Raw genomic sequence first — 26,554 nt, forward strand, 5'->3', positions numbered from 1 at the left:
GTTTCTGAAATAATTGCTGTAGGCTTGCATTGCTAGAAAATAGGTTTTTTAAAATAATAATAATAATAATGGATTGGATCCTGACTTATTCATATTTAGAATAGAGCTATTGAACTCATAAACAACTAAAGAAGCAATCTGGACCCTCCCCTATATTATTCTTAATTTTAGCTGAGGTTATCTTTTCATTTATACATTGTATTTTAATGTAATGTCCCAAACCACAAATCCTTGTATGCAGAGATGTGAAGACCTGTGCCCCCCAAGGGGGGGGGGGCATCCTTCTCAACTGTTTCCAAACTCTAAATAATAATAAAAACTTCCTTTTGTGTACCACAATACTGAATAGTTTGTTTCAAACTCTTCTCCTTTTCCCAACTGGCAAAACCCAAGATGTGTTTGGGACCCTGAAGCAGCCTTTCCTAACCTTGCTGGCTAGGGGATTCTGGGATTTGTTGTCCAAGACATCTGGAGGGCGTGAAGTCGGGGGAAGAATGATAATCCATCTCTAACACTGGGTACTTTATCCTTTAACATTTAATAAATATAGGAAACAGTGCAATCATATGTGTTAATGTATCATGTCCTTAAGTGGTAAGTTTAGAACTGAAAAGAAAATGATTGCATAGATTTCAAATCCGCCCCCCATTTCAATTTATATCTCCGGGGGGCGGGGGTGAGGTGAAAGGGGGAAACCTGCAAATTTGATATCTATTCCCACATGTTGGGCACTGCCTAGTGTTCTGTTAGTAATTAATCTTTTCATCCCATTTCTAAATGCACATTTTTGGCTCCGAGCAGCTATATCACGTCTGAAACGTTTAGAACAAAGGCGGTATTCTATTTAGAATCCCCTTTTTTCATCCACCTGTCGGCCACTCTCTGGGAGCCTGTCTGAAGAATGGGATATAAATTCTTTAAACAAATAATACTTTGGTAGAAGCCAGGTCAACTTGTAAGAGACAGAAGCAAGACAAAAAAGTTGGGCTTTCTCCACAGGACATTTATTGAACTTCTTCTTTTTTTTTCCTCTTCCAAATTTCAGTATTATTTTTTTCACAGCATAATCACTCTGAATTCTGTCCCTACTGGGTTCCACCCCTTCCTGCATAACCCAGGCCTGCTGAGGAAGAGGGAGAAGGAAAAGGAGACAGGAGATGCAAAGCAGAAGAGCCTTCCTCACCCCCTAATCTATCAGACCTGCTTTCAGGGCACACAGGCCTATCCTTCTGGTGTAAACTCTACCCTTTTTAAAAATCTTAATTTCCCTCTTTCAGTGAACTAGAGGAACTGTGTCCAACAGCTGGAGAGCAGCAGTGACATCTGCAGTCCAGCTAGAGAAATGCAGCCCCTTCTCTGCCCCACCCCAAGACACACACCCTGCTCCACTAGGTATGGAAGACGATGTGTCAAATACCTCCATAGCTACCTGTCACTCAAGAAGCTACTCAAGCTTCCCCCGTGCACACTAGAATCAACAGCATCTCCACCTTGAACCTTTTCCCCAGCAGTTCACAATCAAAAGTACCCACCAAAGAGTGCATCCACAACATTCTTGGCCGGGGGTTGGGAGAGCCTCCATCATCAAATCTCCTGGCTCCCTTGTCCCTCCGTATCGGGAGCCAGGACTTCGACGGGCTTCCGGCTTCCTCCCCACTCCAGCCCTGTCCACCCCCAGACACAGACAACAAATATTGTCCCCCAACACTGCCAGTGAGACCCCCTGTGCCAAGTTTTCCCTCTAAACTGGCAAGGGCGCCCAACCGTCTTTGCCATAGATGCCAACAAAAAGTCACGCTGCTTCTTGTTCCTCTAGAAATTCCTTGGCCTCCGAGAGCGATCGGTACACAGAGAGTTGATAGGGAGAATCTTTTCCCCTCCTTGGGAGAAAGTTGTGGGGGGAGGGGGAGGAGAGATGGGGTGGGGTGGGGTGGGGAGAAGATGTACCAAAAAAATAATAAAAAAGTCACACGGACATTATAAACAGGCCAAGAAAGATGGCAGTTTGTGCTAAACAGGGATCCGGAGAGGAGTCACTCACCACAATATCACAATTACAAAGTTTGCAAAGCTGAACTTGTTGATCTGGGACAAGGATGGAGACGTGGGGGCAGAGAAAAGGGTCCATCCACCCCCTCCCCCAAACAGCCAGTATCCATACTGGTCTCCCCCTCTACCCTGTCTCCCCATCCACACAGACACAAACATCCTTTCCCCTTGTCAGCAGTTCCATTCAGAAGTTGGAGACGGCACACAAACATCATTATTTCACTATATGGCAACGACACAAAGATACAATGTGCCTACCTAAATTTAATTCCCAGGACCAGAGCAGGAGACCTTTCCTTGCCCTGTGGATTGAACAGCAATTCTCACCTCAGCACACAATTTTAAATCCCTCCCTCACCCAGTTCCTATATTACTTGACATCAAATCTGTTAAAGTTAACCATAATTGCAACATAACCACCCTGTCACTTCTGAAAGGAACTGAAGCCTCAATTCCCCCTTTTTTTTGCTGTCACGCCGGACACACATTCACACACACCCCAATTCCTGACAAATAGGCAGTGATTGCAAGAAGAGAAGGTACTGGGAGTTATTCTGGAAAGTGTAGGGAACTCCTCCCAACCTTAAATAACCTTGCCTCCTTTATGGAAGAGGTGTGGAATGTAGATATTATTACCTTGTCATTTATTTATTTATTTTAAAAAATCAAGAGGCAGTTTCCACACAGGATATTTATGGCAGGACGTCAGCTGCAAGGAGTGGGCTGTTGCAGGGTTTTCATACAGCGCTGCCCCCTCCCAAATCTGAGGGGTTATAAGGTGTAGTGTTGATTACTTTCAAGACACAGCAACACAGCACAACTCCAGGAATGTTACAGAAGATCACAAAGGGTATAGATTCTTCCCCCCGCAGGAGGAAGGGGCAGTGATAAAAGGTAGAGTGGGCAAAGGAATTCATAACACCCATCACCATAGTCTAGTCAGAAGTCACGTCAGTTACGGGCAGCAAGGATTTTGCCCCGATTCCAGGAAGGTGCGTGCTCAACACACCCCACTTCCTATGAAGTGTCCTGACATTTCGGAGTTATGGCAAAGAAGAAAAATAGGGATCTACAATCCAAGACAGGGCACTGTTGACCATTAGTATCCAGAGGACAATTTGGAAAGGGTTAGGGGTGGTTAAGAGCCAACCTAAGTGGGAGAAGAGGAAAGGCGATCGTGGGGAATTATTGGTCCTCAAAGGTTTAGTTAAAAATCAAGACATTGAAAAAACACTGTCAGAGAGAGAAATTTAGGGGTTGGCAGGAATAAGGGAGATTCCATGACACATGGAAAGTCTAGTAATAAATCTACAAACAGACAAAATATAATATTATATTATATATATATATATATGTATAAATAACAAATCAGGCTATTTACAAGACACCCACACGCAATGCACACACACACACACACACACACACAGGGGGGGAATTGGGGGGAGAGGGGATAAGGGGTGTATGGAGGGGGGAGGCGGGGCTGGAAGATATGGCTGAGAATTAGAGGAGGGAGGGGGAACACTTCGCCCCCTCACACCTCTCCCGGCCGCTGCTCCTGGATGGGAAATGGCTCCGTAAATTCTACTAGGTGCTGAAGTAAACTGCAATCAGGACGCAGGGGGAGAGAGAGGGAGAGAGAGAGAGAGAGAGAGAGAGAGAGAGATAAAAGGATTATTAATCATCTCAGAGGGTTTTCCCCTCTCTTGCGATGAAACATCAATTCAAAAGCGCCAAGTACGAAATGTGTGTGCCAGGCCTGCCCCGAGGAGGAGGGCCATGGCTGCAGGGGAAACGCAGTCTGTTCCCTAACTCTCCTTAAGTGGCAGCAAATTCTTCCCTATCAAGTTCCCAGGATGCATTCTGACTGCTGATGTCTCTTGGAATCAGTGGCATCAGCTACGGTGGGTCACAGAACCATGAACCCTTTGACAGTGCAATCCTACGAACCCTCACTCAGACGTAAAGTACTGTGAGATCGATAGGACTCCTGGATTAAGGGAGTATTGGATCTCAGGCCTAATACTTGAGGGCCAGATCCATTCCTCCTGGTTCCACATAAGGCCATGGCCCCTTCCCTAGGCCCATTCAAAAAGGCTGAAATGCCTTCACCTAAGACTCTGTTACTGAGACTAAGGCTTTGAGCTGAAATATGTCTGGAGGGAGGGGGGATATGTTGGCCCTGCCCGCTTTTGCCTTTGGCCCACCCCATGCCTGGCCCAAGAACTGCTCTGAAATTGAATTTGTCCCTTGGGCTAAAAGGCGGTCAGCACTCCTAATGTATGGTACAGGATTCCAGCCTGAACAGACCTGAAGAGCCCTGCTGCATCACACCAAAGGCTCCCCTTCAGTCCACAATCCAGATTTCTACGGTACCCAGGAAATCATAGACTAGCAGAGTTGGAAGGGACCTACAAGGCCATCAAGTCCAACCCCCTGCTCAATGCAGGAATCCACGCTACAGCATCCCTGACAGATGGCTGTCAAGCTGCCTCTTGAGTGCCTCTAGTGTGGGAGAGCCCACCACCTCCCTAGGTAACTGGTTCCATTGTCATACTGCTCTAACAGTCAGGAAGTTTTTCCTGATGTCCAGCCGGAATCTGGCTTCCTTTAACTTGAGCCCGTTATTCCGTGTCCTGTAGTCTGGGAGGATCGAGAATGTCTCTGAGCAGCCCACAAACAGGGCTTGAAGGAAACAGGCTTCCTCAGCTACTACAACCCCAGAAGTAGACTGATCCCAAGAATTCACTACTACACTCACAGCCCAAACGCAAACCCTTCTATAGGTCTTAACATCGCCTCTTCCAAATTTATGAGACACGCCCACAAGGACACACGAGAAGTCCTTGCAATGAAGGAATACGTCGGCTGCACTGTGAAGGGGCTGGGCAAAATGTGTATGCCCCTCCTACCGAAATCTTTCCAGAGTTAAGCCTGTCTTGAAAGCCTGACTGCTTGATCTCAGCATTCGCAGCTGCACCCTGGTACCCGGGAGTTGCTAATGGTCACGCTGCCTGGGAATGATGGGAAATGGGGCGGGCATTGGGCGGGCGCCATGTTGGGGAAGGCTGGTCTACAGAAAATGCAGCCATTTGAGCATTTTAAAATGGAAAAGTGGAATATAAATGCTTTAAAATAAATGAAATTTGCCACGGCCGTGTGGCCGAATTCACTGCAGAAATGGGACTTGAACCCAGAGTAAGGCTAAACCAGGGCAGGGCAGGCAGCCTCCTCTCACACCATGCCCCCATTTGCCACACTACAACAGATGGAACTCACCAATGATAACGATCAAGACAATGGCGCATATCACCCCCAGAATTATCATCATCTGCAATTGGAAGGAAAGAAAGGGTGGGGGCAAAGAGCAAGAGCATGAATGGATGCAGACAGCGGTGAGATATCACTAGTCTCTATGAACGAGGAACGGGCAGAAAGAGCCAAATACCAGATAAAACATGTTTGAGGGCGGCACTAGGGGCTTAGGCCCTGCTTAAAAGCTATGGCCTGGTCCCGAAACCTCAGTTCCCAGCATTTGAGTCAGTAATGAGGCATCTGCACTCTTTGGCTCACGTTTCCCAAGGACAAGATTGAGATTAAACACGGACTTCCAGGGTGGAGCCTTTCTCAACCTCTCATTCCAATTAAGACCCAGGTGACCATTTCGACAAGGCAATGGGAGGCAAGGACTTTTCACGCCACGTTAAAAGGGCGCCGTTTCCCCGGTAAGGGGTAAGAGTGCGTGTGTGCGGGCAGGGAGGTGGATATCCCTTATTTGACATTACCTTTAGATTCTTCCACCAGTACTTGCGTTTGAGCTTGGCTGCACTGGTTTCAAACTGGGACGCGCCGGCCTGCAGGGCGTCGGCGCGGTCGTCCAGCTCCGAGAGTTTCTGGTCCCTCTCCAGCACTTTGTCCACGTTCACTCGCATGATATCCACTACCTGGGCAGGGAGGGGAAAGAGAAGCAGAGAAAAGAGTTCTATACATGGGCCCCTCAAGTGCAGCGCCAAGGACGACTTCATAGAATAGCAGAGTTGGAAGGGGCCTACAAGGCCATCAAGTCCAACCCCCTGCTCAATGCAGGAATCCACCCTAAAGCATCCCTGACAGATGGTTGTCCAGCTGCCTCTTGAAGGCCTCTAGTGTGGGAGAGCCCACAACCTCCCTAAGGAACTGATTCCATTGTCATACTGCTCTAACAGTCAGGAAGTTTTTCCTGATGTCCAGCTGGAATCTGGCTTCTTTTAACTTGAGCCCATTATTCTGTGTCCTGCACTCTGGGAGGATCGAGAAGAGACCCTGGCCCTCCTCTGTGTGACAACCTTTTACGTATTTGAAGAGTGCTCTCATGTCTCCCCTCAATCTTCTCTTCTCCAGGCTAAACATGCCCAGTTGTTTCAGTCTCTCTTCATAGGGCTTTGTTTCCAGACCCCTGATCATCCTGGTTGCCCTCCTCTGAACACGCTCCAGCTTGTCTGCATCCTTGAATTGTGGAGCCCAGAATTGGACGCAATACTCTAGATGAGGCTTAACCAGGGCCGAATAGAGAGGAACCAGTACCTCATGCAATTTGGAAGCTATACTTCTATTAATGCAGCCCAAAATAGCATTTGCCTTTCTTGCAGTCATATCGCACTGTTGGCTCATATTCAGCTCGTGATCTACAACAATTCCAAGATCCTTCTCGTTTGTAGTATTTCTGAGCCAAGTATCCCCCATCTTGTAACTGTGCCTTTGGTTTCTATTTCCTAGATGTAGAACTTGGCATTTATCCCTATTAAATTTCATCCTGTTGTTTTCAGCCCAGCACTCCAGCCTATCAAGATCACTTTGACGTTTGTTTCTGTCTTCCAGGGTATTCGCTATCCCACCCAATTTTGTGTCATCTGCAAATTTGATAAGCGTTCCCTGCACCAGGAAGGTACGTGCTCAACACACCCCACTCCCTATGAAGTGTCCTGACATTTCGGAGTTATGGCAAAGGAGAAAAATTGGGATCTACAATCCAAGACAGGGCGCTGTTGACCATTAGTATCCAGATGACAATTTGGACAGGGTTAGGGGTTCTTATGTTCTTACTGTTTAATACTCTCATATTATAAGCCGTTTTGAGCACATATGTTAGAAAAATGTGTATTGTGTATTGCGAGTGGGGATTTTATTAAAGAAGAGAGACTGGCGTAATTTCTGATTGTCTCCAAAATCTGGCCAAAGCGAGGGACCTATCCTGACCCTCCTCCAAGCTGTCAGAAAAATCAGGGATGTGTAAATTCAGCAGTGTCTGCCAATAATGGCTGGATAATGCATAGAGCCCAATTTGTACAATATAATCAATTATCTGCAAAATACATACTCACAGAACCCACCTACCCCATATTAATTGCCCAGTATTTTTAATCCACAAAGTGTCTTTATCGTGTTTGCTTGTACACAAGCCCTGCGAGGTAGGCCATTATCATTTTTTAAATGTTTGGCTGTTATTTTAATAATGTAGTAGTTGGATATGTTTTTAATCAGTTTTATATATTTTATAGCATTTTTATATTTGTTGTTGTTCCCTGCCTTGATCCAGAGGGAGAGGCGGGTAAGAAATAAATACATTTATTATTAATTTTTATTATTATTCCCAGGGAAACCCTCGCACTCAGCCCTGAAGCTCACTAGGTAACTTTAGACACGTCACTGTCTCCAAGACACAAGGCCTCACCTTTATCTTTGCCTCCTTCTCTCTTCTCTCTTGCCCGTATTCATCCCACAGCCAAGTCTTATCACATTTCCCTTTGTAACACTAGAAAAACACAGTCCTTGCTTTCCGTCCCTGGGGGCAAAAAAACGTTGGTTCACTCCCTCCCCATCTCTCACCTTGATTACTGTAACTCTGTCCCGTCAAATATTTTGTTGCTTCCCCCCTCATTTCAGTCTTCTCTTTTTCAACACTTTAATGCCAAACTTATCTACCTCTCTTGCCCCTCTGTTCAATCACTCTGCCGGCTACCTGTCCACTCCTAGAACCAGCACACGCGTCTCATCCTTACCATCAAAATCCTCCACAGCCTTCCTCGCCTCACCTCTGTGCTCTTTATGCTGGATACATGCTTGCCTGTGACCTTTCCTCTTCCAGTCCCACCACCCCAAGGTCTCCCATTTCCTTCAAAAGATGGCCTTTTCTCCCTTGCTGCTCCTGATGCCTCGAACTGCCTCTCAGAAGACCTCCAAGAATGCCCCCCTCCCACTTCCTTTAACTCCCTACTCCCAGAACACACCTCTTGGGCATCAGCCCTTAGCCCTCACTTTGCATGAAGGGCTGGTCAGGCAGATGACAGGGCAGCCTTGGTCTCTGTTCCTCCAGAGGGCAGGATTAGGTCTGAGCATATAACACCAATTCTGGCCCGCTTGCATTGGCTGCCTATATGTTTCTGAGCCCAATTCAAGGTGCTGGTTTTAACCTATAAAGCCCTACATGGCTTGGGACCGCAATACCTGACGGAACGCCTCTCCTGACATGAACCTCCCTGTACACTGTGCTCAACATCTAAGGTCCTCCTCCGAGGGAAGCTTGGAGGATGGCAACAAGGGAGAGGGCCTTCTCAGTGGTGGCCCCCCGACTGTGGAATGATCTCCCCGATGAGGATCGCCTGGCGCCAACATTGTTATCTTGTCGGCGCCAGGTCAAGTCTTTTCTCTTCTCCCAGGCATTTTAACAGCATTTAACAACGTTAAGTTTGTTTTTAATGGACCCCAGAATTGTTGTTTTTAAATGGATACTGTTGTTTTTATACTGTTTTTATGATGGTTTTTAAATTTTGTATACTTTTAATGTTTACCATTAATTGTTGCAAACCGCCCAGAGAGCGTTGGCTGTGGGGCGGTATATAAATGTAATAAATAAATAAATAAATTACAGGGAAGCGGATTCCAGCTATACATTAGGAAAACTTCCTAATGGTAAAAACTGCTTGACTGGGTAGGTGGGGAGCTCTCTTTGCTGGAGGGAGGGATTTAAGCAGAAGTGGAACGGCCGTCAGTGGAGGATGCAGCAACCGCCGATTTCTGCCTTGCAGATCCTGCATCGACCAGGAGGGATGGGACTAGATGACTTCATAGGCCCTTTCCCATGCCAAAACTCTACGCTTCTGTGTATTCCCAAGACAGAAGGAGGGAAGGAAGGAGGGAGAGTGCATGTAGGTGGGATAGTGATCCCGTATTTTTACAACCTAAATCATAGGGAAGTTACTCCTCCCGCAATAAAGGGGAGGAGAGAGAATTTTTCTCTCCCAAATTCCCCAGCTGCAAACGGGTATAAATGCAGACACCACTTCTCACCTCATCGACTTGAGCCTGTGTTTGCTGGAGCCTTCTGTTACTGGTGAGGTTGGGGGGTGGGGGAGGAGGTCCGACCCCCTCTCCTCCAGCAGGAGGGGCAGCAGCTGGGGCAGAAGCCGACCTGAAAGCAAGAGAGAGAAAAGGAGGATTATTCAGCCTGCCTTCTTTTTTTGCTTCTAAAAATAGTTCCCCTGCATATTTTAGCGCTTTCTAAAGACAACCTGCATGCAAAAGAAGACCGCTGCGCGGCAGTAAAGCAACCATTGAGCTTTCATCTTTCAGCCCAATCCAGCACAACTGCTAGATGGCGAAAGCCATCTCGGGCTCCAGGTGGGATGGCACACAGCCATGCCTCATTTTGTCATCACAGCAGTGCTCAAAGGGAAGAGAGCAGCAAAGTCATGTTTACCCCATCGTGGGAAGCTCATGTCTTGCTAGAGGTTTGAGACTCTCTCACAACTCAGCCAACGCACAGCACCAAACTGGCAATGGGTTTCAAGGGATGGAAAACAGACAGGAGTGCCCACCCACCCACCCACCCCCATCTATCCCATAATCTGCAGGCATGTCAAAAGTATTTCTTTATTGTGAACACAGCAGCCTTCCTCAGCCTGCTGCAACAAGCTCGCTCGGAACGATGGGAATTGCAGTCCAACACATCTGGAGGGCACTAGGCTAGTGAAGGTTAGAATACAGTATGGAATTTGGTCCAGGAAAACCTGAGTTCAAATCCCTGGTCAGCCACAAGCAATCTTGGACTAGTCATTTTAAGCTACCTCTCAGGGGAGGATAAAATGGGATAAAATTTATTTATTTATTTATTACACTTATATACCGCCCCATAGCCAGAGCTCTCTGGGCGGTTTACAGAAATTCTAAAATTGAGATAAAAACAAGTATACAAAATTTAAAATTTTAAAACACAGAACATACACACATAAAGCATTAAAAACTGTTAAAAAACTAAACATGTGGGTGATTAAGATGTGCTGCCATAAGCCTGGGCAAAGAGGAAAGTCTTAACCTGGCGCCAGAAAGATAGCAGCGTTGGCACCAGGCGAGCCTATGGAGATCATTCCATAGTCTGGGGATCACCACCAAAAATGCTCTGTCCCTCGTTGCCACACTCCGAGCCTCTCTCAAAGTAGACACCCGGAGGAGGACCTTAGATGTTGAATGTAGTGACCGGGTATATTCACGTCAGGAGAGGCGTTCCATCAGGTATTGTGGTCCCAAGCCGTGTAAGGCTTTATAGGTCAAAACCAGCACCTTGAATTGGGGTCGGAAACATAAAACTCTATGGGGTAATTCCCCTCGAATAAAGAGTTGGATAACAATGGAACAAACAAAGCTGTAACAATTAGCCAAATGATTTAGATTTAAATTGTATTTATTTATTAAACGTATATCTTGCCTTTCCACCAAAAATGGCACTCAAAGCGGCTATCAGTAATGAAATACTGATTTAAAACCTAATCTTAATTAAAATACAATATACAAAATAAATTAAAAACACATTAAAAGAAGTTAACAGCACCCAACCAATTAAAAAACGCTTTAGCGGCAGACCAGCTTCCGTGCCAAAGGCCTGCCTGCCTATCACAGGACAGCAAAGGGCAAAGGAAGGTTCAAGAGAGACTGCTTTAAATCTGCCTCAGCGGCCTGGCTCTGAAGCACGGCCTTCTCCGTGGTGGTGCCATGGCTCTGGAATACGAATTCCTTCTCCATGGAGATTCATTCGGGGCTCCCTTCTTTGTTTTCCATTACAAAGCATTCTTATTCTGACAGGCTTTCAAAATATAGGATACTGCTGGTTGAAAAAGATTTAATTTGATTCCTGTAGTTAGATTCTGTATTATCATGATATGATCCTCCCAGAGTGCAGGACACGGAATAACGGGCTCAAGTTAAAGGAAGCCAGATTCCGGCTGGACATCAGGAAAAACTTCCTGAATGTTAGAGCAGTACGACAATGGAATCAGTTGCCTGGTGAGGTCGTGGGCTCTCCCACCCTAGAGTCATTCAAGAGGCAGCTGGACAACCATCAGTCAGGGATGCTTTAGGGTGGATTCCTGCATTGAGCAGGGGGTTGGACTCGATGGCCTTGTAGGCCGCTTCCAACTCTGCTATTCTATGATTCTATGAGTTCCTGGTTTTTGAACTGCATTGTATTCTCTAACCAATGTAAGCCACTCTTAGTGTCCAATAAGCAGAAAAGTGGGTTGCTGCTGCTGTTGTTGTTGTTGTTGTTGTTGTTGTTGTTATTATTATTATTATTATTATTATTATTATTATTATTATTATTATCTTTGCACTTAAGTTCCCAAAAGAAGCCATCTTCCTATGTAAGTGTGTCCAGTCACTTATTACACCAACAACGTAAAAAAAAGTCAATGCTTTTGTCATGCAGACATTTATAATTGCCACAGGCAACTAAGAAAGCATCCTGACTGATACACGGTGTTGCTGTTGTTTTCTCCTTAGTGATCAAAGTACATTATTTCTTCATTCAGATTACATCTACTTCTTCTGCTGGGCTCCATGGTTACATTTCCAACCAACATAGTGGCTGTATTCTGGTAAAGCGTTGGGGGTGGGGGCTGTAGCTTAGTGGCAGAGCGTCTGCTTTGCATCCAGAAGGTCTCAAGTTCAATCCCTGGACCCTGACATCTCTAGGCTGGAAAAATTCCTGTCCAAAACCCTGGACAGCCTCTGCCACCAGGCAGTGTCGATGACACCAGGCAGACAGACACCAGGCAGTGTCGACGACACCAGGCTAGATGGACCCAGGGTCTGACTCTGTATAAGGCAGGGGAGACATGAGAGCACTCTTCAAATACTTAAAAGGTTGTCACACAGAGGAGGGCCAGGATCTCTTCTCGATCCTCCCAGAGTGCAGGACACGGAATAACGGGCTCAAGTTAAAGGAAGCCAGATCCCAGCTGGACATCAGGAAAAACTTCCTGACTGTTAGAGCAGTAAGACAATGGAACCAGTGACCTAGGGAGGTTGTGGGCTCTCCCACCCTAGAGGCCTTCAAGAGGCAGCTGGACAAGCATCTGTCAAGGATGCTTTAGGGTGGATTCCTGCATTGAGCAGGGGGTTGGACTCGATGGCCTTGTAGGCCCCTTCCAACTCTGCTGTTCTGTGATTCTTTGATTCTATTGTTCCTAGCAGGGTCCTTCTAAGCAAGCCAGAGTACGGGGCTTCCAGTGCCGTTAAGAAAAGTAGAATCATACCTAATATGCATGCAAAGAACACCAGATTCACCTTCTCTTGATATGGAATTTAGTTTACACCGCTACGGAAATGTTAAAATCGGACCCCGGGTCTGCACCGATGCAGCCACTCTGCTAAATAACACTAGATCTATTCGGTGCCCAAGTGGGAAACGCACCCAAAAGCCCCATGGAAGGAAGGATGCAAATAGAATAAATCAGGGGTCCCCAACCCCTGGGCCACGGACCGCTCCTGGTCTGTAGCCTGTTAGGAACCGGGCCGCGCAGGTGAGCTGCTTTCACCCCCCCCATCCCAGTGTACCTGGACGCAGGGCGCCATCTCGCCTGCCCAGCCGAAGCAAAGCCTGGATGCTGGGGTGGGGGCAGCAGGCGTGGCTTCCCAAAACCATCCCCTCAACACACACACACCCAGCCGTGGAAAAATAGTCTTCCATGAAACTGCTCCCTGGTGCCAAAAAGGTTGGGGACCGCTGGAATAAATGAATACTTTTAAGCACAGGGCGTTTACAATCCCACCTACAGCTTCCCAGGGCCCATCACTTAAGACAGTGCCTGTCACGTTCCTATCCGTCGCTGCCAATTTTATTTAAACGTAAGAAAACCTGAACAAGTGTTGTGTTTAGAATGAAACATCCCTTAGGTGTTAACTGCACCGCCCATCCAAAACAAACGAAAAAACCCTTGCATCTGCTATTTTTAAGAGCCAAATTCCAATTCCCTTCCTTTTTGTTGTTTTAAAGGCCAAACATGAGAGGAGCTGCCTTCGTTCAGGCCCAGCTGGGTGTAGGGGGGCTATGCTATTAATACCCTGGTGGTGTAAGATAAGGGGCTGTGTAATTCGAGGGAGGATTAAGAGCCAAGGGCTCTATATTTAATCCATGGAAAGGGAGACCTGGACAGTGTCATACAAACCAAGATTAGATACAAAACTACACATTTAATTTTTGTGAACCGCCCAGAGAGCTTCGGCTATTGGGCGGTATAAAAATGTAATAAATAAATAAATAAATAAATAAATTTCAAACGGTTTTACAAGGTGCGATGAAAAGACTCTAGTCGGCTGGGATGGACAGAATTCCAGGATCCTGCAACCCACAGGATCTGAATTTTCGAAGTAGAACTGATGCTGTTATGCATTTTGGGGATAGCAAATGCTTCTTTATATTGTATGTGTGAGTGAGTGAGGCATGGCCAGGTTTAGGATGGGAACTCCAGAGGTATGCCCATCCCCAATCCAGGATTAGGCAGACTGGTTACACAGGCAAGGGTTAAGCAAAACACTTCAAATTCCTAAATGGCAGCATCCAATTTCCAGGAGTCCAGAATTTTTCCAGGGCTGGGCTCTGGAATCTTTGTTTGCACCAAACAATTCTTTACTACAAAAAATATATAAAATAACACACACACACACACGGAAGAAGAAATAAGCAACAGAAGATGGATGACTTAAATGTTCAGAAACAAGACCACGAAATCACTCCCCTTGTCCCCCAAAGGCCACAGTGCCAAGAGCCTCCTATTTTCAGACAGTGACGTCACCCCTCGCTCCGACAGAATTGTCACGCTCTACAGGGAGGGAGGTCAAGTGATACCAAGCAACGTGCTGAGATCAGAAAGAAAAAACTGCTACAGAAACAGGGAAAGCTTTAGATGGTGGAGAATTAACAAATGGACAGATCTTTATTCATAAAGAGGAAAATCCCAGCTGATGGGGACCATGAATTATGCAGGGGAGGATAAGAAAAAGGTGGAGATGAACGTCTGTTTCCCTTGGGAAAGAACACTTCCAGTCAGTAACGGAGGCGTGCCATACATTTTCAGATGTATTCTCCAGAGGGAAAGAAGCACGTATGTTGCTTTTAAGGGAAATCTTGAGACTCAATCAAAAGCCGTACCGTATCCGCCTGCCAGGTCCAGAATAGAAGAATAACATAATTAACGCTATGCTCAGATAATATTGTCATTGTTGTGCAAAAAGGAGGAGGGATGCCACAGAAATCCTGAGGAAACACACTTTTAAAAAATAAAATAAAAAATAAAGCTTAATTCTGTGAAGGTAAGCTTTTAAAGGAGGAATGCAGAATCTCTTTCAGTTCCCCCAAGGGCCGGATTTCATTTCAGAGCAGCTCTGGGGAGCCACACGGGCGGGCCAAAAAGGGGCAAGGCCAAAATGCAAAATAGAAATCATAGAATAGCAGAGTTGGAAGGGGCCCACAAGGCCATCAAGTCCAACCCCCTGCTCAATGCAGGAATCCACCCTAAAGCATCCCTGACAGATGGTTGTCCAGCTGCCTCTTGAAGGCCTCTAGTGTGGGAGAGCCCACCACCTCCCTAGGTAACTGGTTCCATTGTCGTACTGCTCTAACAGTCAAGAAGTTTTTCCTGATGTCCAGCCGGAATCTGGCTTCCTTTAACTTGAGCCCCTTATTCCGTGTCCTGCACTCTGGGAGGATCGAGAAGAGATCCTGGCCCTCCTCTGTGTGACAACCTTTTAAGTATTTGAAGAGTGCTATCATGTCTCCCCTCCATCTTCTCTTCTCCAGGCTAAACATGCCCAGTTCTTTCAGTCTCTCTTCATAGGGCTTTGTTTCCAGACCCCCGATCATCCTGGTTGCCCTCCTCTGAACATGCTCCAGCTTGTCTGCGTCCTTCTTGAATTGTGGAGCCCAGAACTGGATGCAATACTCTAGATGAGGCCTAACCAGGGCCGAATAGAGAGGAACCAGTACCTCACATGATCTGGAAGCTATACTTCTATTAATGTAGCCCAAATAGCATTTGCCTTTCTTGTAGCTTAAGACCCTTCTTGCCAGTAAGTCAGCCTTAGGAAAGGCATTTCAAACCTCTGGGAAGGGAGGGAAAAAAAGAGTACAAAAACCAGGAAAACACCCAGGGATTGGTGACCAAGGAAAATGGGGTGGGCCCACCTGGGAACCCCAGAAAGCTGGGCTGGGACCCCAGACAGGCTTCACACTCACTCAGGGGATTTATTCACATCTGGACCACTTGGGACTTAAGTGGAGCTCACATGGCGGAATTCTCCTCTGTTCCTCCCACCCAGCCGAAATACCCTACCCACGGATATCTAGCACATAAGGATGATCACCCTAGAATCCTTCTCCCTGACCTGCTAGCTCTCTAGGAGCAGGGAATTTACTTTTCCTTTGCAAAAACGTTCAACCACATGAGACCCACACCTGCAGTCTGAAGTAGTACAATCCCAATGTCGTCAACCTGCCTGAATGGGGAAAAAGCCCAAGTGTCTGACCAAGGGCTAGTGAAATCTCTGCAGCAAAGGAAGGGGTGGTTGGGTGCAATGGAACAGGTAGATATTTGGCTGGGGTGGGGGGGACAGGGATGGAGGGAATGGAAAGTTCAGTGCTCTGCAGTGAATAGTAAGAGAATAAATTAGGCAAAATAAGCTAATATACTTACACACTCACCCCTAACAAGTTGTTGGCTGACAACGAAAGTTGAATTTATAAACACCATCCAAAACCTTCTTTAGACTCTTCCGTCTCAGAAAAACTAACATTCGGTATGTTCTTCATAAACTCAGCTTTTCTTGTTTTCAACCAGCTTTCCCCAACATGGTGCCCTCCAGATGTGTTAGACTAGACCTCCCATCATCCCCAGCCAGCTGTCTGGGGTGATGGGAGCTGTAGTCCAACACATCTGGAGGGCACCAGGTTGAGGAAAGCTGGTTGATATTAACCCCCCAACAATAAGGCAGGATTTGCAAGGAATATGGTTTAATAACATCCTCACGATACAAGAATGAGGGAATGTACCATGAACCCAAACGGATGCAAAACGAGTTTCCTGACCAAGTTTCCAGGTAGCAACTGAGTAACCTTTCTGCCCAAGGAACACTGTGTCTTTCTGGAAGCACAAAAACTAATGATGGGATTGCAGGACCCTGACGACTTTATGAAAAATGCCTAGCGCTGGCCAATACACAAAAGAAAAGGGGAAAAAAGCAATGGGATTTAGGGAGAGTTCCCCAAGAATCATTCATTACAGCCACCTCCTATGGATAATGCAGAACTGTCTCAAATTCTGCCGTAAATATCTATCACAAAGTCAGGCTATTCCATATGTCGCTTGGAGCTTGTTTGAACAAGTATCTCAAAAAAATAAGTGGTTGGATTCAGACTTAACCACGCCTAGAGTAGACCCACTGAAATCAATGGGACAAGTCAGACCTGATTAACTTAAGTCCCCTTGATTCCAATTGCAATATTATGAATGACTAATTCTGGATGTGAGATGTTGCCACTGAAACAGACCTGTCAGTGCAATTTTTTACACTGGGAAGGACGATAGTGGTGGTTGCTAATGAGACCAGGGACTGGGAGGTGCCCTTCCATATTAGCACACGATCTTGGCTTGCTTTCTTGGGCTGAAGTTACCAGTCCTCACAATCAAGAAACAAACACAGGAAGAAGTGTTGGCTAGCTCAAAATTCACAGGTAACTTAAAGCAGGTAACTTTAAGACAGGGATCAGGTTCACGCGATCACCACAGTCCATCATGGCTTAGTAACCATATGGTGGGTTGTGGTGTCCATGGGTTCCAAAACACCAATCCATGTCCCCACATCATCCGAACCTGGTGCAGGTGGCCTGTTAGAATAGTTAACAAATCACCCCACAACAGGCCATGGGTTCTGGGTTCTTTGTTAACCAACTAACAAGCCACCTTCATTGGGTTCAGGTGATAAAAGAAGCTGCGCCTGGCAAGGTTAATTATGCAAATCAGAGGGGCACTGTGTGTTTGTGCAAACGGGGGATTGGGTTTCAGTCCTTCTTAGAGAAGACCCACTGAAGTGAATGGGACAAGTCCCAAACATTTCAATGGGTCTAGCTAAGTAGGACTAACACTGGATACAATCCTACATCTACATTTTGGGTATCAACGAAGCATTCCATGCAGCTTTAAATTTAAAATGTTAAAAAAATCCCAAAACATCACACCTTAAAAAGCTACAAGTCAAATGTACCTCTCCTACTGGTCTCTCTCCTTTTGCATGCCAGTCATTATTTTACGGGGTAAAGAAAGACCAAAAGTAGTCACCCCACTACCCAGCTCGGGCAGAGACATCAGGAAAAATTTCCTGACTGTTAGAGCAGTACGACAATGGAACCAGTTACCTAGGGAGGTGGTGGGCTCTCCCACACTAGAGGCCTTCAAGAGGCAGCTGGACAACCATCTGTCAGGGATGCTTTAGGGTGGATTCCTGCATGAAGCAGGGGGTTGGACTTGATGGCCTTATAGGCCCCTTCCAACTCTACTATTCTATGATTCTATGAGAACTTGAAGAGGGGCCATGGCTCACTGGTAGAGCCCCTCCATTTAAAAAGGATCAGGTGGCAGATTACAGGGAGGGGACCCCATCCTTCTGGGCTAGATGAAAAAATAATTTGACCGGGTAAGACGGCACAAGACAGCTATTTTGTCAAGAAATGTGTTCTAACAGGTATGGCATTGTCAAGAGCCAAAAATAATAGTAATACTGAAATGGCTTAAGAGGAAGGAATTCATTCCCCAACAGAGAAATTTATACAGACAGAATTAAAGCTACCTGATGTAAACTCTGGCTAAATAACAGGCTTATTCTGTCAAGTCTGGGGATGATGGGCCTGTTGGCAGGGGAGGGTGAGTTGTAGTCCAGCACATCTGGAGAGCACAAGTTGGAAAAGGGTATGCAAATTTGGTAAAGGTGGGAATCAAGGATGGCAAGCTAAGAGTAATCCAGAGCTGTTAAATAAAGGCTCCCCTAGGGCAAGCAATTAATTCCTCTAGGCGAGCAAATTTATCTATGAGCTAGTATTAACTCTTCTGGAGGTTTATCTGCAAGGCTGAAGCGATTAGCTTTCCAAACACGATTTTACGCGACTAAGAATGTGACTTGTGTCATCTTCCGACTACCCCTTTGTTTAAAATGCAACAAGGTCACATAAAAACGATTTGGAGGAGGAAAAGAGAATGAAGCTGGTGCTCTGATTGTTTACCAGTTGCTCAGGACAATGGGTTTTGTTTGTTCCACGTTTTGCTGGGCCTTTCCCCCTTTTCTTCTTTTCAGCCAAGCAATCTGCGGACGCTGCATATTTAATGCACATTCTTGGGGCCTTGGGAGCGGTCATTGATGATTGCCACCAGGTAACCAAGCAGGGAACAATTACATAAATCTCTGCCCCTGCCCCCCTCCCAAACAGACAACAAATGACTAACACAGGAAAGACAGCAAACATTTTTGTGGCATCCTCTCTTTGTCAGGCTTATTTATGGGATGGGGGCAATGTTTATGTGGCATAAATAAGTAAGAACAACCTTGCAATCTTCACTCTTAACTTTGCACCTCCTGGAACACAACGCCCTTCTCCCAAACTGCTCATTGCTAGAATAGCCCAAAGACTGATTCAAGCAAATTGGGATGGGTGGAGGAATTCTCCTCTTTGATTTAATATCTCAAGGAGAGACCCAGGGTAATTCACAAGGCTACTCCTTCTAAGATTTGGAAAGAGGGTTTTGTGTGTGTGTTTTAAATATTAATAATAATAATCTCTTTTAAGAGGGAGAATTGCAATCATAACAGAGGGTTATGCTATGAAGGGTTGAGTGGGAGGCAGATGAAGAAAGAACGATTGATGCATACCAGATCCAGGGCAGACCAACACTTCAGAAAAAGGATAGGGAGCAAGATCATATTTTTAAAAAAGTAACGGAATGCACATTTTGGAAGAAAGGAATATCAGATCGCGCAATTTAATTGTGTTCTCTCCCTCTACGTGGAAGGAAGGGAGCAGGACGTGGACCAGTGAGGTATGGAAATATTGCTGGGCATAATCACCTTTGCATGCCCAAAAATCTTATATGGATTTTCAGCAAATGCTGTTGGCCTTTACAGTTTAAACGGTGGCGCAGGCAACTGATTTCATTTATACGTGATTTTTTAATCTCCAAATCCACACGCTAGGCCAAGCCTTCTCCAATCTGGCATCGTCCAGGTGTGTTGGACTACCAGCATCCCCAGACACCATGCCCAAGGGCCAGGCTGATTTGGAATGATAGGAGTTGTAGTTCAGCAGGTCAGAAGGCTGGTCTAGATGTACAAAGTTATTAAGCAATCATTTAGTTAAGAATGCAAGTCAGGGCAGTCGTAAATTTAACCCAACCCCCCCCCCCCAAAAAAACACCCTCTGGATTATTACTGGTTAAGCGATAGCATTTTTGTGGATTTTAATGGATAAAATATCACTACATGTCTTTGGAGTATAAGCTTTATTCATACTCATATGAAAAATTATGCAGAGTCAAACATGGCCGTAATATGAATTATACAAGTTTATAACTTTAACACCTGCTGATTCCACCCCGCTCCCATCTTCATTATAAAATTATCATAATTTAGCATCTATTCTGCTTTCTCTGCCCAAGGTCACAATATTCTCTACAATAGGGAGAGATTCTCTACATTCACATGTGCTCCACAACTTTCTCCACAATATTCTCTACATACACATGTGTGACTTTTCCACAAGGCACCAAAGACAGCTGTATTCTTAGATTGTTCTGACCCAAGACTAGCCAACCTTCACAAGAAAAATCCAAACTTCAGGAGCAAAATACCAGTTCGCCCACCAGTCGCCTTAAGCATCTTTCACCCTTTAACTAATTCTAGAAAAGCTAACTCCACTGAGCACACGCAGAATGCATGCCATTTGTCATCAAGCCTAGCACAGCATTTCTGCACTTGGCGAGTCAAAAGCATCCAAATTCACCTCCCCTGCTTTTGCTTTCTCATCAACCACACAGCCAGCAAAACATTTACACTATTAGCCTCTCTACGTACACGTCCTCCTGCCTGCTATTTTCCCCCATTCACATCTTCAAACACAGGTAGACAACCTGGTGTTCTCCAGATGTTTTGGACAATAACTCCCATCAACCCCATCCAGCATGTCCAATAGTCAGGAGTTTGAGGAATTATAATCCAAAATATCTGGAGAGCACCATATCGTTTATCAGTCCTTATAGGATGTTCCACCTTCTTCCACACCCTGTGTTTCTCAGCTATACAAGCCACAGTAGAGCCCAAACGATGCTCACTCTATTCCATGTTGCTTCACATAGGCAGCTCCAAAATCCTGTTTTTTCAATCCTTCTGTACTCTGTTCTCTGCCACTGACCTGCCCATCTGTTTTTCTCTATTTACCCATATAAACTCCCAGTCCATAACCCCACTTCAAAATCCTACCACACCTTTTTCCCACCTCCTTATGTTTTTTCCCCCTACAGAAGCTCCAAAAAATATACCACAAAATGGAGGAGGGGGGTCAATCTCTATAACCACTGTATTTTTATTTATTTATTTATTGCAGCACAAGGGGAGTCATCACACAAGCACCAATTGTAGTAGCTTAGGTACAGAAAAAAATACAAAAAACAGGGTGCGTTCCACCAACACAATCCCCCCCCCCCACAAAAATCGGAGCTACAAAAGGTTGAATGGAAATCAAGGCAAGTGTCACTGCTTGAAGGAAAAAAGGAGGTATTTTTAGCGTCATCCATCTGCCTGCCTGCGAAATCTAAAAATACTCAAAAGGGTAAACGGGGGAAGGGCGCATCTGCCTTAAATGGCACCAGTTACCTAGGGAGGTGGTGGGCTCTCCCACCCTGAGGCCCAGCTGGACAACCATCTGTCAGGTATGCTGGATTCCTGCATTGAGCAGGGGGTTGGACTTGATGGCCTTAGAGGCCCCTTCCAACTCTATGATTCTATGCCCCCAACCCACATTCCTCCAAACTTTCTCATTTCAGACACAGCAGGGTTGTTTCTAATGCCTTACTAAAAAAGAAAAAAAACTCTGTGGCTTTAGTCAATTTCAACTGTCAGAGCATTTGACATTCATAGCCAGATGCGGGGAGGACATTTTTTTAAAAACAACAACAACACCCCTCCTTTTTTGTACACCCCCTTCCACCTGTACACACAGTAGGATGGGGAAGATTCTGACCCCAAGAAAATGTTTCTATTTTTGTTTTGTTTTTCAGTACCCGTTTCTTACAGAAGTACCGGAAACAGTAAATCGCCCACAGGTATTTTTACAGATGGGAGCCAAAAACAACAAAGGTGGAAGATAATGGGGGGGGGGGGAAGCTGACACTCCCATACAAAAAAATACTTATTATTAGATTGCAGATTTAAAATATATTTAATACTAGCTTTACTGATGAAAATTGTTTCCCCCACAAAAAAATAAAAATAAAAAGAGACAATATCGCCCTCTTTAGACCTTGATTCCCTCAATATGATTGGGGGGGGGGGGTCGATTCTCACATATATACAGACACGGGGTGAGAAGGATCATACACGATGACCTCATTTATTCCTGGCAAACATTAACGAAAGCAAAACATTAGGAGCCATTTATTTCTCTCCCTATTTGTTTTGCCTGCGAGACCTCAATTTTCTAGTCCTCAAGATACAACTGCCCTGTTCCTCAATTATTTAGATTTTTTTTTTTTAATGGGGAGGTGGGAGGCAGCTGGAGAAGAGATGCAACATCTTTGGTGATATTTGATGCATGTTGATTTCCCTGCATAGATTTATGTGGTTTGGGTAAGAAAATGGCGATTGGGGGGGGGGGAGTTTAAAAGAATCCCCCCCCCGCACCCTCGCCTTGTTTTTTTCAGGTTGGAGGAAGGAATCGGGGGCTCGTCGCCTCCCCTAGGTCTCCTCCAGCCGCCTCACGTCCTTGCCCTGATCTCCTTAGATCTCTGAGATCCCTGAGATCGCCTTAGGCTGATGTGTGGGTGGGGGAACGGGAACAGACACACACACACACAAAAGGAAAGGATAAGCGGCGGAGTGATGGGGAGAAAGACAAGACACTGTGGCCATTTCGTCCCCCCCTCGCCGAGTCTAAACCTGTTTTGGCGCACGCACACACACACACACACAAAAGCGGGTGGCCGTGACCCCCTCGCCTCCCCCGCAAGGAAGGCGCGGAGAACCCAACCCCATATGCACAAACACTAATGCAACCCCAGGGTCATTGCACGCTATCGATCGATTTGCAATGAGCCCCTCTTTTCTAACCCACCCACCGACCCCAAATCGCTTGCTGGACCCCTTGCGTGGGTGGCTTAAGCCCTTTCTCGCTGCAAGGCAGCCCGAAGCGCTGGCATGCATCCGCCTTAATGCAGCCGGAGGACCATTGCACGCCGCCCGGCGCTTTGCATCGAGCGCTACTTACATCTCGGGGAGGTGGGGATGCTGTTCGAGGCTGGCGGTCGGCGCTGCTGCAGCTGCTGCTGGGCTCGCGCTCACCGAATGGTGCGGATCGCTTCGGCTGAGGCGGGAAGATGGCGGCCGGGCTGCTCACATCCGGGCACTTGGGGAAGGGAGCGGGAGGAGGGAATGTCAGAGGGAAAAGAGGGGGCGGGGCGAGAAGGGGGGGGGAGAAAAAGGCTCTCGCGGCCGCCATGTTGGCTTGCCTTTTTCCAAGCCTCATGGTTGTTTTTCTCCTCAAGTGACTCCCATCCTCTTCTTCATTGAAGAGAAGGGAGGGAGGGGGAAAAGCTAGAGAACCCCTCAGAGAAAGGGTGGGGAATGAAATATACAAGTGGGGGGGACCCCACACAAAAACACATATAGGGTGACCATATGAAAAGGAGGACAGGGCTCATACACCTTTAACGGTTGAATAGAAAAGGGAGTTTCAGCTGGTGTCCTTTATATGCATGCAGCACCAGGTGAAATTCCCTTTTCATTATTATTATTATTATTATTATTATTTGCATTTTTATACCACCCAATAGCCAAAGCTCCCTGGGCGGTTCACAAAAACTAAAGCTGCAGGAGCCCTGCCCTCTTATCTATCTAGTCACTCTAGCTGTATTTATTTATTTATTTATTTATTACATTTTTATACCGCTCAATAGCTGAAGCTCTCTGGGCGGTTCACAAAAATTAAAACCATAATCAAACAACCAACAGGTTAAAAGCACAAATACAAAATACAGTATAAAAAGCACAACATATATGCTTTAGGGTGGATTCCTGCATTGAGCAGGGGGTTGGACTCGATGGCCTTGTAGGCCCCTTCCAACTCTGCTATTCTATGATTCTATGATTCTATTCCTGCAGCTTGAGCTGTTGTGAAGAAGGAATTTCACCAGGTGCTGCATGCGTACAAATGGCACCTGCTGAAATTACCTTTTCAATACAACTGTCAAAGATACAGGAGCCCAGTCCACCTTTCCATAGGGTCACCCTAACCTTGGGTAGCCTCCGAACCTGAGGTAAAATAGTTTTCTATCCAGAGTAACAGCCATGTCTTTCATGACTGACTCTAATCCCTCCTTCCAAAGGCTTCTAAACGAGCAGCACTTCAAATCTAGCTATGCTTTAATGGCTGCCGCCCCTTTCACATTATTGTGAGGCTTTCCAGAAACATCTGGCAGGCCAAAGATGGAAACAAGATGGTGGACTGGATGGGTCCTTGCTCCGAGCTAACGTGGCTCTCCTTTAAAAGGATGATGTTCTGTGATAGCTGAATAAAACCTCCATCTCCAGAGGCACTATATCTTAGAGTATAACTAGAGGCATACCTTAATTGATACCTCTATCAATTAATTGTGGAGCTTGACCCCTAGAAGTGGTCTGAAGCAGTACACCAAGGCCCAAGTTTACTACTTCAGTCATGACTAACCAACACGGGCCACACGGCTTTCTCCTGCTTGTATTTTTATAGCTGGCAAGGTTGGAAGTGAGATTTCACTATTTAACAGTGGCTCTTTCATACAAGATCTCATGCGTCCCTCAGCCTACTGTAAGGTCCCTGAAAGATTTGAACGGCTACCTATAATTTTTTTGTGTGGTACCTAAAATCCTTTCTGTGTTTCTACCTCTTTCTACCCAAAGAGGAATCGGAGCTTCCACTGCTCAACACACAGCTGTTAATGCCTTGCGAGATCATTTTTCTCCAGTTGTGTTCTTCGCATCCCTACTTAAGAACATCAGAGGAGCCCTGATGCTGGATCAGACCAAGGGTCCATCTAGTCCAGCACTCTGTTCACACAGTGGCCGAACAGCTGTCAACTTCCCTCTCTCCCAGTGCAGTCTTTATTTCTCAAAAGGATGTTAATTTATGGCCCTCCAGATGTTTTGACTTACAACTCCAGCATAGCCAATGGTGATGGGACTTATACACCAAACTATGTGGAGGGCCAGAAGTTGCCCACCCTTGGTCTTAAGGAAACACTTGCTTTAGCTATGCTGGCTGGGCAATATGCACCACTGGTTCTACAGCCCATCATAACCTCCATTCCTCACAACCCGGACAAAACCATCCATGAGACTCTAACCCCATAGTCTAAAGATATATTTCAGGCACAATCCTATGCATGTTAAGACAGAAAAAGACCTACAACTCCCAACATTCCCCAGACTTTTTTTCTATCTAAACATGCATAGAATTGAGCCCTTAAAATGGCTTAAAAACAAAGAAAGCTCTCTAGGAAGAGGGTCTTTTTCATTCAAGAACCTGTTTCTTGCAGAACAGAAGGGCCAGCCAGCTGGTTCTGGGAAACCCACAGGCAGCTTCAAGGCAATTGCCACCCAACTAAATTATAAGTATACTGCTCTTGAGCATGGTGTCTCTATTAACTGACTCCAGCAACTGGTATTTGGAGCTATAGTGCCTCTGGAGATGGAGGTTCTATTTAGCTATCATAGAAGCTTTCTTAAGACCATTTACTATTTGCAAGACCAATGATGTGACTTATGACATCCAATGCCTCTGTAAAAAAAAATCCACATGTGGAAAATTTTCAGGGCTCTGAAAATATATATAGAAAATCTTTGTAAATTAGGAATAAAAAGCAGGGTCGTCCCCCCGCCCCCTTGGTAACTTTTTTTTAAAAAATAAAATCAAAATCGAAATCACTCTAAAAGACATCAGGTTTGGTACAAGAACCCCTTAGTCAATTTTTTTAAAAAAAAACTTCTAAGAAAGGAATGAGAGTGAATTTTAAGACTGAAAACTACTCTGAGGAATAAAATGTTATTTTTTTTACCCTGGGACTTTGTCTCTCCCTTTCACTAGCTTGGATACCAACAATGGTATACAGGTGGGATAATTTAGTAAAACAGCTTCAACCCTGTGAGCCCATATCTGTATCCTGAAATGGCACAGCACTCTTGACAGTTCAAAACAGTTTCTCCACCTACCTTTTAAAACACAGTATAGCTTTCAAGCTAATTTGATGGAGGGAATAACCTGCTCTCATGCATTTTGGGGGGGGGCGGTGCTGAATACCCACCCACACCAAGCAGGAGGTGGGGCCTTCCCCTCTTCTCCCGTAATTGAGAGGGGGCTGGAGGACTGGCACCAAGGGTAGGTAGTGGGCCCTTGCTGGCACCACACCCCAGCAAGGGCCCACTAACAAAAGGTTGCTCCTCGTCTTCACCATTGCAACCTGCTTGTCCAGCTGCCTTTCGCTCTGGCCCAGAAATTGGTGGTGTTGAGAAAGAGCAGTAGGTGCTACTGCCTCCCTGATCCCCGGCTCTCTGTCTGCCAGCCGAGCAAGTGGTAACAGTGATGAGAAAGAAGGAATGAGGATGTAGATTCAGTTTTGCCCAAGGGCCCTCCAAATCACACACATCCTAGGCACAATGTGCGTGCAATTTTCAACATTACAATGGCCTGAAGGGAACAGAGCCGCCCTTCTGTTCCTCTGCTTCAAATTACAGACTTCTTGACGTCATTTTTTAAAAGACAATGGGGCACTACAACCAATATGTAGTGCTGTCCTCAATAAGAATTAATCTGGACTTATCTGCCCAAGACAGACACTGTAGCATCTCCTACAAAAGCCAAAAATACCCCACCACCCCCCCCACACACCCCTTCTAGCCAATTATCCAGAGCGGT

The 26,554-nt window shown here is 45.8% G+C and overlaps 1 protein-coding gene across 1 annotated transcript; it reads right to left on the reverse strand.

The window, feature by feature from the left end:
- Positions 1-982: 982 nt before the first annotated feature.
- Positions 983-22,992, reverse strand: VAMP2 (vesicle associated membrane protein 2). The gene is made up of 5 exons (XM_063137398.1): positions 22,874-22,992; positions 9,373-9,493; positions 5,832-5,990; positions 5,326-5,377; positions 983-3,650 (listed from the first exon to the last, which is right to left on the reverse strand). Coding segments are annotated over exons 1-5 (351 nt in total). The 5' UTR covers positions 22,876-22,992; the 3' UTR covers positions 983-3,633.
- Positions 22,993-26,554: the final 3,562 nt, after the last annotated feature.

The sequence above is a fragment of the Elgaria multicarinata genome, chromosome 11 (genome assembly GCF_023053635.1).
Source record: "Elgaria multicarinata webbii isolate HBS135686 ecotype San Diego chromosome 11, rElgMul1.1.pri, whole genome shotgun sequence".
Lineage (NCBI taxonomy): Eukaryota > Metazoa > Chordata > Lepidosauria > Squamata > Anguidae > Elgaria > Elgaria multicarinata.